Raw genomic sequence first — 14353 nt, 5'->3', positions numbered from 1 at the left:
GTAAACGTATAAAATGTTAAAAATAAAAAATTGCAACAACAAAAAATGTTTCGGTTGTTTTTATACTCACAGGTCTGATACGAGTTGCCATGATTCTTCTGGCTCCTTCGAACAGCAGGCGAACCAGTTCACTGTACAATATCCACTTTTTCAAAGAACTTACGTTACAGGCGTGTTGACGGTTAAATCTGCTGGACTATATTGCCGTTCAGTCTTAATTAATTGTTCTCAAAAACCACACTTACTCCTACGGCCTAGTAAACTGCACACGACATAAGAAACGTTACTCTTACACGGTAGTTGTATTAAAACATCGCTCACCTGTTGAACACCACAGCTGTAACGTTAACATATGACGCCATCATCGGCAGAGAATGCTGAACTCCCTGATTGGTTGAACCGGCTGCCCACATTCACGTTAACGTGTGAGCTTGACCAATAACCAAACGGTCACGTCAAAGAGCGCCACTACTCTGACCAATCAATATAGAGAACACAGTCGCCTCCCCTTACATGATCAATAGCCAGGCAAATTTATCCTAAGTAAGCATTTTAATTTATTTAGCTAAAGGTTATTATTGAATGTCTTGTACTAAACACCAGATACTCCTCTCCAAACACGCTAGGGCAAAAAAGGGATATTATAAGAGAAGTATAATAACGTGTATACCGTTTAATAACGTTTGTTTTTCTGCTGTCCACTGACCTTTGCAATAAACTTAATTGTTTTTTTAGATTGAGGTAAGATTGATGAGATATAAATCGGCAAATTGTTTCATTACCTGCATACGTACCACAGGAATAATAAAGAACATAAAAACCAAGAAAATTTGTTACCATCAGTGGACCAATGGGAGTCAATGATGTTTTCTAAAACCAGAGTTAAGCCACGTGTGTGTGTGATAAAATCGAAAGTTAAATCAAAGTCTATACTCTGCCGTCTGAAAAAGTGTAAATACAGCGAAAACCCTGGGAAGATTTACAAATCCTACTATGACGAATGGGTCCTGCTAAATTTACTTCCTGATGCGTCTTGTCATACGTAACCTATTTATTTTCAATGAGCCACGCCTTACCACCCTAGCTTCGAGCCACTGGCCGAACGAGGCTGAATCCAGCTCGTCACGAATATTCATAACAAATCCTTCACCATAGTAGTATTAATAAATTCTCCTTGTGGGCTTCTCTCGATTACGATGGTGAGTGGAACCATGTCTTCCTTTGTAATTTGTGTTTGTTTTTGAGATGAAAGGGATTTGACTTCCTTCAGGCGATTTTATTGAATTTATTGTTTCATTGCTATTTGTACGTAGCCTTACCGACACGTTGCTTTACACACATAACTGTATCTGTGCTACCGCCGCCGCCGTAAAAAATAAATATCTGGAACGATCGTCTATATTAATCAAAGAAACACTAACGTGTAATATCTTATGGCAATATATGGTTTACATGCACTGCACTGTTTCTTGTCCTGTATTTATAACCTGCAGTATATTAAATTCTGTTCGTTACTGTAATGGTCTCCTTTGTTTTATTAATTCTATTTTATTCTATTCTATTCAGGCCACCAGTCCCAAAAGACCCTCACTGGGTGCCGTGGCCCCTCGTAAAAAAGCCAGTCCAAAGCCTGAACTGACGGAGGAGCAAAAACAGGAGATTCGAGAGGCTTTCGAGTTGTTTGACACTGACGGCTCTGGTTACATTGAGGTGAAGGAGTTAAAGGTGAGATATAACGCCATGTAACAAATACATATACATGAAGGTGATGTGTAAAAGCTGTTGTGCTTTAACTGTGGAGTTATTGTTGTGGAACTACACTGAAGGTGGCCATGCGTGCTCTGGGATTTGAGCCTAAAAAAGAGGAAATCAAGAAAATGATCGCAGAGGTGGACAAAGATGCTACTGGAAAAATCTCTTTCATTGATTTTCTCTCAGTGATGACTCAAAAAATGGTAAGAGTTAAAACTATTTTAAATGTCAGCATTTCTCAAAGTCATATTTCTCTCGAAAATCAGAAAAATGAGCTTATCCATTAAGGATTTACAAATAATGACCATTAAAATGAATTACAAAACATAAATAGGGGAAAAGTACTCACATCCTGGCTTTAGAAATGTGATTTATGTAATAAAAATAATGCCACAGGGCAAAAAGAATTAAAATGCAAAAATAGAATAGACCTGAACATGTTTGTTTGTTTGTAAATCTTAAGGCAGAAAAGGACTCCAAGGAAGAAATTCTAAAGGCATTCCGGCTGTTTGATGACGACGAGACAGGGAAAATATCCTTCAGGAATCTAAAGAGAGTTGCCAAAGAACTCGGGGAAAACCTGACAGATGAGGAGCTACAGGTAAGACAAAAATCTGCTAGACAACCTTTAATAGTACTATAATATACAGTATGTTTGTTGTGTATGACTTGAATATAGGAAATGATTGAGGAAGCAGACAGAGATGGTGATGGAGAAGTTAACCAGCAAGAATTTCTGCGCATTATGAAGAAAACAAGTTTGTACTGAAAGTCACTGTAAGCACAGAAGTCTGATCAACAGAATTTTAATTCTAAAGATTTTTAGAATTTTAGCTTTATGCACCATTGATGTACCATTCCAAAACCTAGATGCCTAATCCCAGAGGTCATTTAAGATCTCGGTGTGTTTGCCAAACATCAAAGACGTCAGCCGTTTACAGACTATATTCTCAGATCTTAAAGGAATAGATCACCCAAAAATGACAATTCTGTCATCATTTACTCATAATCAAGTTGTTCCAAAACTGTGTCAATTTTTTGTTCTCCAGAACACAAAAGAAGATAATTTAAAGAACGTGGGATACTAAACAGTTCTGGGGCACCATTGACTACAATGGTGTTTTTTTCCCCTACTATGGAAGTCAATAGTGCCCCAGAACCGTTTGGTATCAAACATTTTTCTTAATATCATTCTTTGTGTTCAGCAGAACAACTAATTTAAACAGGATTAGAACAACTTGAGGGTGAGTAAATAACAACAGAATTTTCATTTTTGGGTGAACTATTCCTTTAAAGATATAAACAAACTGTAGCACACAACAGCAGTTGTAGTGATTGAATCGTATAATGTAGAATACACTCAGATATTCTTTACCTTTGTGTTTATGCCTTAGGGATGGTTGATATAAAAATATTTTAGAAATAATCACCGATTACACTATCCTGAACCTGTTTATGATTGTTAAAACAAGTTGACAATTTCTTCTGTTACCTTTAGCATCAATATGTTGTATGCAGCATGCCGTATGATACTGTATGCTTTCAGGGATTTAAACTATACTGTATCCCTTCTCTGTGCCTCAGTCTGATAAGAGGAAAGTTCTGCTATTTTAGTGAATTTCGTGTGATTCTGTGATTATATTTTTGTAATTTCTGTTTTTGCACCCTCAAATTAGTTTCAGATGTCTTGTATACGAGTATAATTGAGATGCTATTTAAAATTATTAATGAAACTAAATTAAATAGTGTTTGTTACTGAGATTGTGTTGAGTTTTTATATATCTGAAAAAGGCAAAGCAAATGTGTCTCATTTCGAAAGGCTGCATCCTCCGGAGGCTACATCCTCTGAAAGATGCGGTCACGGAGCATCCTCAACCTGGAATTAAACAAGATGTCCTTTATAGGACATGTTGGAAAAAAGGAAACAGGAAGCATCACGTTGCTATGCCAACACATTGTGCTCTCACACCGGTCAAATTAATAAAGCAAGATTTTTACATAAAAGTTAAAATTTAAAAAAAGTTGGTCTGTTTTTACCCGCCAGAAGAATTTAAGTGTTTTTTCATGTTTAAAATCACTAATTTACTACATCTGTCTACTGAGGAACTAAAACGTAAAAAACTTCTTAAATTGAAACTACACATTTGATTAAATGTGCAGCTGCTGCCGTTTCTTCAAATAAAGACGGTTGGTTCATGGCGACGCAAAGAATTGTGGGTTATCTCTAGCAACAAAGGATACACCTCATGCATCCGCCGAATTCCTGTGAAAGGTCGCAGTGTCGTTCTACTTGCTTTTTGAAACGAGACAGCCTCCATGACCTATGCAGACTTCTTATGCGACCTCTCTAGGACGCAGCCTTCCGAAATAAGACACAGCTATTGTGTACAGATAAGATGTTACATGTACCCCATCAGTCTTTTTTGGAAATAGATATTTGACAGACCGAAAGCTGCTTACAGCCCAGCTAAATATCCAGCACTGATACAGGCTGAGCATGCTGGAAGATTTACAGTTACACATGCAATATTTAAAGCATTACAAAGGGCTCTTCAACAGCCCATAACTAATCTATAAACACATAAAAGCAGGTTGTATTACAATGTATTATAGATCTCAAAACAAACATTAATGAACAGCCTTCAATAAATATTATTTAGTTATTTGGGGAAAAACACTTCTGTCGTTTCTAACTGAATAAATTATGAGTCTTAAAAAACCCACAGAAATTGACATTTTACTTGTTCAGTAACTACTCAGTAACTGCAAATGTACTAAAATTTTATTATGAAAGAACATAAAAAGACATTTGAAATAATTAAACAAACACATAAAAGGCAACTACTACACAAGAGAATGAGAGTATGAAATTGCAGAGTCCTCATATTAAACATTCAGAATCAAGTTAATGAATTGAATACGGCTCAAATATCATAAATACCATCACTTATCATAAATATGATAATTTCACAGTGGAAAACAATCTGAATCAAATCTAAATAAGAGACAGCATCCTCCAGCACTAACAGAACTCTTACTACTGCAGCAGTCTTGAAGGTTTGAGGTATTTAAGGTTTTATTCCTATTTAAGTATCTGATCCCAAATCAGCTTTGACTTATGCGCGTCTTAGTGGCAAAGTCTGCACTGAGTTTGCGCATTACCTCACCGTGACTTTGCCCGACCAGTTCCTGTCTTACTGAACCGTAATTCTCCTTTACGAACGTAGCGAAAGGTGTGGCTCCTCGCGGCTTTGACGGGGTCAGTAAAACCAGTTGCCCGGTGCACAAAGCACACACAAACTTTGTGGTGTCCAGTGACTTGGAGTGACGGCCAATCCTGTGCAGCAGAGGATACAGTCAATATTTGATCATCAACATCTACTAGTAGGAACAGTTGATCAACTTGTGAGTGAGTGAGTGAGTGAGTGAGTGAGTGAGTGAGTGTGCCGTGATGCTAACACGTGGTGGGTGGTTGCCAGAACGCCATAGGGCGTTTCTTGGTTATTGTTAGTGGGGTTCTTAGGAACCTTGCTATGCTCCAGCTTATTACCCTGGTCTCTAGATATGGTTCAGGTCACTCCTGCAAGTCTATGGGATCTATACCCGTTTTATCATTTACCCAGTGAAAACTGTCCGTCAGATTGCTTAGGTAAGATGGCACAAATGCCGAATGTGTCAAATGTTGATATGTAGTGTTTATAAGCAACAGTAAAAGTGACAGTTACATTTTTAACGTGCGACCTGAAGAGAAAAAAGCAACAGGATTTAGGCGAGTTTGACACTTACGTGTTCTTACAGCGGTCACACTGATATTGGTACTTGTAGTTGATGTCATAACTGTGGCAGCGCGTCACCATGGGCAGCTCAGGGTGTGCAAGCATGGCTTTACCGGCATAAAGCCTCCAGAAGGGCCCGTGACCATCACGCACATTGTTTATGAGCCATGTAGCAGCATGACACATTTCATGAACTAACGTATCACGCAACCGATCTGTTATCACAAAAAAACACAGGGGCTGCGTGCATGTACATAGCATATTCATATTCTAAACATACTTTTATTCTTATTGATGTTCATAGCATTTTGAAAACTGTAGTAAGTACCTGCGGAGTCACACACTTTGACAGACAGCTCGATGCGGGCGTATCGTTTTCCTGTGCCTCGCTCTTGACCCGAGATGCAATATCCGGCCGTCTTCCTCATCTTCTTATTCCATGTGACGGACATGTCGATGGGAAGCTGAAGGGGAGTGGAATTTGTAAATGAGGCCAGATTTAAACCTTTGCCTATGGTAAGAAAAACAGTGTCTAGCATGCATTATATTTCAATTAAATTCTAGTTTTGTTCACGAAAATCATATGTAGGTAAGCTCATTTTAACCGTTTAACCATTAACCTCAACATCCAAGTGATGATGAAATCTATTCAAAGTGTCTCTAATCATTTGGTAGGAGGTCAGCCGTGTTTTCTGTTTGCACAATATACATACAGTACTACACAAGAGCTATCGACTACTGTTACAGTTTGAAAGAGTTCCAGGTTTGCACCTTGCTGTCAAATACACTGGCGTTGTAGAGCTGATAGAGTTTACTGGTGAGCTCCTCTTTGTTCTGTTTGAAGCTGCGGCTGTATGAGGATCCGGGGACAGATAGAGACTGCAGGAAACACCCTGGAGTTTTACACACCACCACTCTGACAAACACAACATCACTGTCAAAAAAAAGGAGATGGCACCACTGCAAAAATTATGAGCAAAATGTCTTGTTCTTTCAAGATTAGGGATGCACAATATATGTGAGATCAACCACATCGGTTATTGGCTGATAACTGTGTTATCAAGGTTGTTTTAATGTGCGCTGTTCTGAACTGAGAATGTTTCTCAAAGTCTAAAGGGTAGCGAACAGGACCCAGAACGGACTGAAAATCGAACTGAAAGTAAGGAAGTAGAATTAAAATTCAAAGATATTTATTTTGCTGCAGCATGATGTCAATGTCATTTTTAATTTACAAAGGCAACTAAACCTTGTTTGAAAGTTGCCAGACAGGTGTGTTTGACGTGTCATCTATACATTCACCGGCCAACCGGGTTGGATCCCCTTTTGCCTTCAGAACTACCCTAATTCTTCATGGCGTAGATTCAACAAGGTGTCATAGATTTTGGTCCATACTGACATGATAGCATCACGCAGTTGCTGAAGATTTGTCAGCTGCACATCTATGATGCGAATCTGCATTTACATCTGCAAGACGCTTGCTCATCTGTAATATGTCTCTGAGACGTCTGCTGTCAGATGTCATATAGACATTTAGATGATGTCTGTACGATGTTTAAAATTGCTCCAAGACGTTTAGCAGATGTTTTTACACAGCATTTGTTTTCCAGATCTTCAGATGTTTAGCAGACATCACACAGATGTACCTGTGCTATCTGGGTAGACATGGTTGTGCGTGAAGATCTCAGTAGATCAGCAGTTTTTGAAACACTCAAAACCAGCCCGACTGGCACCAACAACCATGCCACATCCAAAGTCACTGAAATTCCCTTTCTTCCCCATTCTGATGCTCTGTTAAAATAACAGCAATTCGTTTTCACCATGTCAAGAGTTGTGTCCCAAATGACACACTATTCAATATGCACTTCAACTATGCACTATGTACTTAACCATCTGGTGTATGAATTTAAGAAGGGTAGTATCGTCCCAGATGGAATACTTAACGGTTTTATACTAACTGGAAGTATAAGCGGTTTCCCAGACGAGGGCAAATGACGTCAATCACACAACACAATGTGTGACAAGAAACTGATTAAACTTCAAAAAAATTGAAGTAGATTCCAAATCAACTCTCTGTAGAGAGTGATCAATTCACTTAAAATTCACAGGTAATTCACCTTTATGACCAGTGACTGTAGCCCTTTAAGAACAGATCAAATGTTAGAAAAAGCCCTGGATGTCGCAAGTTAATCCAAAATTAATATTACACAAAATAATGTGGATTTATAATATCTGCCAACCACAGGATTAACATAAATAAACATAATGGGGTGGTTTCCCGGACAGGGATTAGACTAGTCCTAGACTAAAATAAATGTAAGAGCTGTCCAAACTGAAAACAGCTTGTACTGACATATCTTAAAATACATTAGTGCAATTGTTTCGTCTCAAAATGCACACAAGTAATGTTTTTGGCAAGGCATGTTTGTTAAAATTACTTTATTACATTTTCTAATTAAACTAAGGCCTATTCCTGGTTTAAGATAATCCCTGTCCGGGAAACCGCCCCAATAAATTTAATGCAAATACTGTCAATGCATCTGGAAGTAAAAAAATCTCAAGATATTGTGAACACTGGAGAAAATGTTTATTCTTTTCGTGTAGAAATTACACACCATGTATAACCAGTACAGGTGTATGACGGCTGGATGTAGGTCATTACCTGCTGTTGGGTGGTGCTCTGGGCTCAGTATGGCTTACTGGTCTGCTGCTGGGCGTCTGCACTGGGATGTGGCTCACGTGTGATCGCTCGTCTGTCTTCTTACCCACTGCAGCCGGTGTGGACAAACAGGGTGGTCGTGGTTTGGGCTCTACAAGTTGGGAAGATAAATCATTTCCATTCATGTTCGCTCTGTATCAAACCTTGGTGTTGCAGCATTACAGTGTCATAGGCAAAATGTCAAAACACCAAAATGAAGCTGCCTTCAACTTTTGAAAAATATGCGCAGGCACAAATTAACTCAAGATTCAATTTAACATTCAATTTATCACTTCAAATAAAACAACCTTTTAAGCTTTTAATGGATGCATCATCCATGTCCATAGAATAATCAGTGCATGAAATATAACACACTTAAATGCTCAGCGTTATGGGTTCGTTTAATTCCTTAACCTTATACGAGTACTTCAGGTAGAAAACCCATCAGCTTTCATCTATTCTTGTGTTCATATTTTTGCGTTCATACTAGTCGTGTCATAACATCAACCTCTTTTGGAATCATAAGTTAGTAGACTGAATACACAAACTGAACTGCTACCTACAGTATGTATTAACAGGCACCTATAGTTCACCCATAAATGAAAATTCTTTCATCATTTACTCACCCTCACGTCATTCCATACTTAAAATGACTTTTTCTTCTGCACTACACAAAAGAAGATATTTTAAAGAAGGCTGGTTAACCAAACAACACTGAGCCCACAGACTTTCATTGTATGGATGGACGCAAAACATTTTCAAATGATCTTCTTTTGTGTTCCACAGAAGAGTCGTGTACACGTTTCAAATGAAATAAGGGCAAATAAATGATGAGTTTTTGTCAACTATGCTTTTAAATACCTGGAGGCAGTTTTGGACTTGCAGGAGTTTTTCCTCCCAGATTGTGATTCTGTCTGACTCTGTCCAGTAAAGACTGGAACTCTTCCTCAGAGCTGCATGTGTCGTCTTGACCACTGGGTGTCATCACTGTGATGACCGGCGGAGGAACAGCAGGTTTCTCTTTACGAGAGTTGTGATGTTCCTTAGATGCTGGGCGGCTGTGTCTGGAACTCCATGTGCTCTGGATCACAATGTTAGTGTCGTCATCATCACTGTCACTCAAGAAGACTGGAGGATCCCAGCAAGACAGAGGCCGTTTCTCTGTCTTCTGAAGCGATTTAGGAGTCTTGGCAGTCTTGGGTTTCCCTAGATAGAAGCAGAAGGTGTTGGATGTAATGTGCGGGTATTGCACAAAGGACTCACATTTACACATCTACTGGCTGATGAGAAACTTGGCCCGTTTTGGTTACAGTGAGATAAAACAGAAAAACAGGATGTATGGCCTTTTCCTGAACAAACGAAGAACTACTCATAAGAGTAAAATGGTCTTTGTCAAACCATGTGCTCATTCGTAAAACAGTTGAGAGTCTTTGTTCATATGTTTTGACATGCAGTTTAAAGGAAATATAAGACAGAAAATTACCGCATAATAACCCTGACTGTGTTCATCTGATAAAAGAAAGTCAAATACACCTTGGAAGGCACGAGGGTGCGTTTTAATTTTGAGGTAAACCATTCCTTTACATTAATAAAATGGGTACCTTTGGTAAGGAAAGGCTTCCTCTTGCCATTGATAAAATCATCATCAGATGACATGCTGTCCACTACGAAGCGTTTCAAACTGAGGCATGAGAAAAATAAACAAATGACTGAGACCAACATTTACAAGTATTAACTTATTTACAGCAAACTTTCTCTTTCACTTACCTGTCGTCACTGCCACTTGCAGACTGTGACCGCACTTTAGCCTTTGGGGTTTTCACTCGATTCAAAACTGTTACATTGTAATACAATTTGTTACATCTCTCAAAAGGAGATTTTTACGTTAAGAGAGAATGGATGAGAAAAACTTACAACTTTCAAACTCATTATCACTATCTGAAGACAGTACAGGAACTGGCTCTCTAGAAAAAATATAAAGAAACAGATTTAGTTTAAACTCATGTCCGGGTTACCAGGAGAATAATCTCCATATGAATAATTTAGAAGCAAAAACCTCTAAATATTTCGTTTAAATTAGCATTTTTCATTAGGCTCTTACATTTACTTTTAGCTATATATATATATATTCAGATATTTCAGACCGGGCAGAGTGTGGTATTTAGCAGATATAGAAGCAAGATTATTTGAGTAACGTATAATATGTGAGACTGGAGAGCATTCATTCAACAACATAATCTCATTTTTGACGGAGGTGGTTTTTAGAGGGTTTCCCATCTGGTTACAATGGTTATATGAAAATGTTTCCATAGACAATTTAAATGTGTTTTTACCTAGCTAAATCACATCATAGGAATTTAACCTTTTGTATCGATCAAATTCAATACATATACAGTATCTCACAGAAGTGACTACACCCCTCTCACTTTTGAAAATATTTTATTATATCTTCTTTTCATGTGACACTGACAACACTGAAGAAATGAAACTTTGCTACAATGTAAAGTAGTGAGTGTACAGTTCGTATAACAGTGTAAATTTGCTGTCCCCTCAAAATAACTCAACACACAGCCATTAATGTCTAAACCGCTGGCAACAAAAGTGAGTACACCCCTAAGTGAAAATGTCCAAATTGGGCCCAATTAGCCATTTTCCCTCCCCGGTGTCATGTGATTCGTTAGTGTTACAAGGTCTCAGGTGTGAATGGGGAATGGTTTAACAGGACAGGTTCCACTCAGAACAGGCATCGCCGTGGTCGACCAAAGAAGTTGAGTGCACGTGCTCAGCGTCATATCCAGAGGTTGTCTTTGGGAAATAGACAGATGAGTGCTGCCAGCATTGCTGCAGAGGTTGAAGGGGTGGGGGATCAGCCTGTCAGTGCTCAGACCATACGCCGCACACCGCATCAAATTGGTCTGTATGGTTGTCGTCCCAGAGGGAAGCCTCTTCTAAAGATGATGCACAAGAAAGCCCGCAAACAGTTTGCTGAAGACAAGCAGACTAAGGACATGGGTTACTGGAACCATGTCCTGTGGTCTGATGACTCCGTCTGAACCAAATAAGTTTATCTTGGTCTCAAGCGTGTGTGGCGGCAACCAGGTGAGGAGTACAAAGACAAGCGTGTCTTGCCTACAGTCAAGCATGGTGGTGGGAGTGTCATGGTCTGGGGCTGCATGAGTGCTGCCGGCACTGGGGAGCTACAGTTCATTGAGGGAACCATGAATGCCAACATGTACTGTGACATACTGAAGCAGAGACTGGTTCGCGGGGCAGTATTCCAACATGATAACGACCCAAAAAGAAGCTGAGGGTAAAGGTGATGGACTGGCCAAGCATATGGCCAGACCTAAACCCTATTGAGCATCTGTGCGGCATCCTGAAACAGAAGGTGGAGGAGCGCAAGGTCTCTAACATCCACCAGCTCTGTGATGTCGTCATGGAGGAGTGGAAGAGGACTCCAGTGGCATCCTGTGAAGCTCTGGTGAACTCCATGCCCAAGAGGGTTAAAGGGGTGGTGTAACGGTGTGTCAAGCATTCTGACTTCTTTACAATGTTAAACGTGCTGTCTTCTCATGCTTAACGTGGTCAACTTGTCAAAAAACGAGTTGGGCGTATTACGTAGTATTTCTGTGCTCGATACACTCCCCCAGCAATCGTACAGCTTTCAGAAAGTTTTTTTCGAACATATAAAACTGTTTCGTAGCAATTTTTCTTAGTCCCTTATTGGACAATTCTCCCAGAAAAGCACACGGCAGCAAGGAGGGCAGAAGAAGGAGCATGCGCAGACGTCACTTTCACTTGTGTGCAGGAGAGAGAGAGAGAGAGAGAGAGAGAGAGAGAGAGAGAACGTTTGCGAGTTCAGGTAAGTTCAGGTGTTTGTTTGTTCACTGCATTTGTTTGTTCACTGCATTTGGGTGACGAATGTTATATAAACGGTGGATATAACGCTGGATTTGGAGATCGTTTGAAACTGATATATGGAGCCGTCCCAGCGCTAAAAGATGCCGGACATGAACCGCATGCGGTGAGTGAAACTGATGTCTGTGTTTTGTTGGCAATGGCTGCGCAGTGGCAATGGGTGCTCTAGTTCAGTCTACCCCTCCCCCCGCACGCGCCGTATGCTTTCGCACATAATCGTACAGCTGTATCCATCTTTTATAAATGTGATCAAACTACATACTCTTCGAAGATACGAAGTATGCAATACTACTCTATAGGTACTCAAGATTATTATGAGATTGGCAGAAACCGCGTGTGTTAGGGCCGCTTTAAGGCAGTGCTGGAAAATAATGGTGGCCACACAAAATATTGACACTTTTGGCCCAATTTGGACATTTTCACTTAGGGGTGTAGTCCCTTTTGTTGCCAGCGGTTTAGACATTAATGGCTGTGTGTTGAGTTATTTTGAGGGGACAGCAAATTTACACGGTTATACAAGCTGTACACTCAAGTGTCATTTCTTGAAAAGATATAATAAAATATTTACAAAAATGTGAGGGGTGTACTCACTTCTGTGAGATACTGTAAATGGATGTACAGCTATGCATGCTTTCAAAAGCCATGTTACCTCCAGAAAGTGTTTCTTAGTGAAACACAACATAGAGGATAGAACTTGATTTTATTTTACCCATTAAAAACTTAATAGACTCTAAGTTTCACATTGACTCTGGATTAAACATGTTTAAAGTCATTTAGCATCGAAAAGAATATTCCCACCTCGCTTTCATAGCAGATGACTGCTTAAAAGTGTGTTTCGGTGTAGCCTTCTGAGCAAGAACTGAAATACAACATACGGAGAAAAAACAACATTCGTTCACACTGCAAGCAACCATGCAAACAATACTGAGAAAAGTGTTTCAGAATGCAACCCACATTGATCCAAATCCTCATCATCTGAACACAACAGCACATGATTTGGCAGAGATGGATTCTCTTTCCCTGAGCAGTCGCTGTCAGAGTGCAGCGGTCGGTGTGTTTGATCTCTGCCTGAGGACTGACTGGAGTCATAACTACCCAATGCTGGCCGTCTGCTTTTATTCAAGCCCTTTCTCAGCTAAAACAATTAAAAACTTGTCGTAAATATGCTGTAGTAAAGTATATTCACAGTAATGACAACAACAGAAATTTGGCAGATGCTTTTATCCAAACCAACTTAAAGTGCATTCAAGCTCTACATTTCATCAGTATGTGTTCCCACAACCTTTGCACTACTAATGCAATGCTCTAGCAACCGAGCTACAGGAACACTTATGGATAATAACAGTTGTATTAATAGTCAAAATAAAGGTAGGATATACAAGTTAAGTGTCGTACCTTCTTCTCAACTTGATCAAGATCTTCATGTCTATCCCAACCAAGCTTTTCTGAGACTCTTTGAAACAATGACACAGTACCGGGATCCATAGCAGCAAACCTGTTGTCACTGCAGTTTAAACCAGTACATGTTTAAAAATATAAAAATAAATAAACGCTCTATAAACCTCAAATGGCTTAAAGATTTGAACTTGAAATGACCACAAACAGTTACAGCTTTACATCATCATGGGCAAATTAATCTAAATAATAAATCGATCCTTACAGTACTAAACAAAACCTGCTAAACCTCATTTCCTTAAGCGTTACTAAAAACTCAACATATACGGGACTTTAACGTTGGATCCTCAATATCAATGATGCACACGCTGGCTTTTTCAATCGTAGTTAAAATAAACATAACGTTACAATTCAAACACATAGGTCGACCTTGTCCAAGCGTTTGGTACACACTGGATCCAAATTCGACTCGACGGTAACATAACGTGAACATTTACATTCATCATCGCCAGGAGAGAGACAGTTTTGTGAAGCGTATTTGTGTGTGACATACCTGATAAAAGCGGGGTTGATATCTCACTTCAAAAGAAACGTGCATCTAAGCAAACCCAAACGCTGAAACACTCACGTTCGTTCAAATTTCGTCGACCGGATGTTGCCGTCGAGAGCAGGCACGCAACTTCCGGTCCCACTGACGCTTTAACAGGAGCATTTTTGTGTCAGTACGTGATGTGTAGGTCAGATTTAAAACACTTTTACGTGTTTTTTTTTAAGAGTTTGTGGCGTATAACGTAGGTTACGATCGATACTCTCCTAT

General features: G+C 39.4%; 2 protein-coding genes across 3 annotated transcripts; one reads left to right on the top strand and one right to left on the bottom strand.

Annotated features, from left to right (window-relative positions):
* The first annotated feature begins 1090 nt into the window (after positions 1–1090).
* Positions 1091–3511, top strand: cetn2 (centrin, EF-hand protein, 2). The gene is made up of 5 exons (XM_057349554.1): positions 1091–1199; positions 1567–1725; positions 1827–1955; positions 2216–2353; positions 2432–3511. Exons 1-5 carry the CDS (start codon positions 1197–1199, stop codon positions 2519–2521), a joined length of 519 nt encoding a protein of 172 aa, XP_057205537.1. The 5' UTR covers positions 1091–1196; the 3' UTR covers positions 2522–3511.
* A 1054-nt stretch (positions 3512–4565) lies between these two features.
* On the bottom strand, positions 4566–14234 carry gcna (germ cell nuclear acidic peptidase). Of its 2 annotated transcripts, none has more exons than XM_057349742.1 (13): positions 14165–14234; positions 13537–13645; positions 13096–13276; positions 12940–13000; positions 10138–10187; positions 9991–10057; positions 9825–9904; positions 9085–9429; positions 8188–8335; positions 6300–6444; positions 5857–5992; positions 5539–5743; positions 4566–5089 (listed from the first exon to the last, which is right to left on the bottom strand). In XM_057349742.1, the coding sequence occupies exons 2-13, from the start codon at positions 13624–13626 to the stop codon at positions 4858–4860; spliced, it is 1740 nt and encodes a 579-aa protein (XP_057205725.1). In that variant the 5' UTR covers positions 13627–13645; positions 14165–14234; the 3' UTR covers positions 4566–4857. The 2 variants fall into 2 exon arrangements, with proteins under 2 accessions (XP_057205725.1, XP_057205724.1); XM_057349741.1 differs by having other exon boundaries at positions 14090–14197.
* Between the last annotated feature and the right edge of the window lie 119 nt (positions 14235–14353).

This window comes from Triplophysa rosa, linkage group LG13, assembly GCF_024868665.1.
Source record: "Triplophysa rosa linkage group LG13, Trosa_1v2, whole genome shotgun sequence".
NCBI lineage: Eukaryota > Metazoa > Chordata > Actinopteri > Cypriniformes > Nemacheilidae > Triplophysa > Triplophysa rosa.
The sequence above is the reverse complement of the archived record's forward strand: the minus strand, read 5'-3'. Positions and strand labels throughout refer to the sequence as shown.

Bases quoted from the DNA above. Each gene is read 5' to 3' on its own strand.
- gcna (XM_057349742.1), bottom strand. From the start codon at position 13,626: ATGGATCCCGGTACTGTGTCATTGTTTCAAAGAGTCTCAGAAAAGCTT. The intron at 13,277-13,536 runs GTACGACACTTA...TAATTGTTTTAG, and splicing joins TTGATCAAGTTGAGAAGAAG to CTGAGAAAGGGCTTGAATAA. The intron at 13,001-13,095 runs GTGGGTTGCATT...GTTGTATTTCAG, and splicing joins TGATGAGGATTTGGATCAAT to TTCTTGCTCAGAAGGCTACA.
- cetn2 (XM_057349554.1), top strand. The intron at 1,956-2,215 runs GTAAGAGTTAAA...GTAAATCTTAAG, and splicing joins CAGTGATGACTCAAAAAATG to GCAGAAAAGGACTCCAAGGA. The intron at 2,354-2,431 runs GTAAGACAAAAA...ACTTGAATATAG, and splicing joins TGACAGATGAGGAGCTACAG to GAAATGATTGAGGAAGCAGA.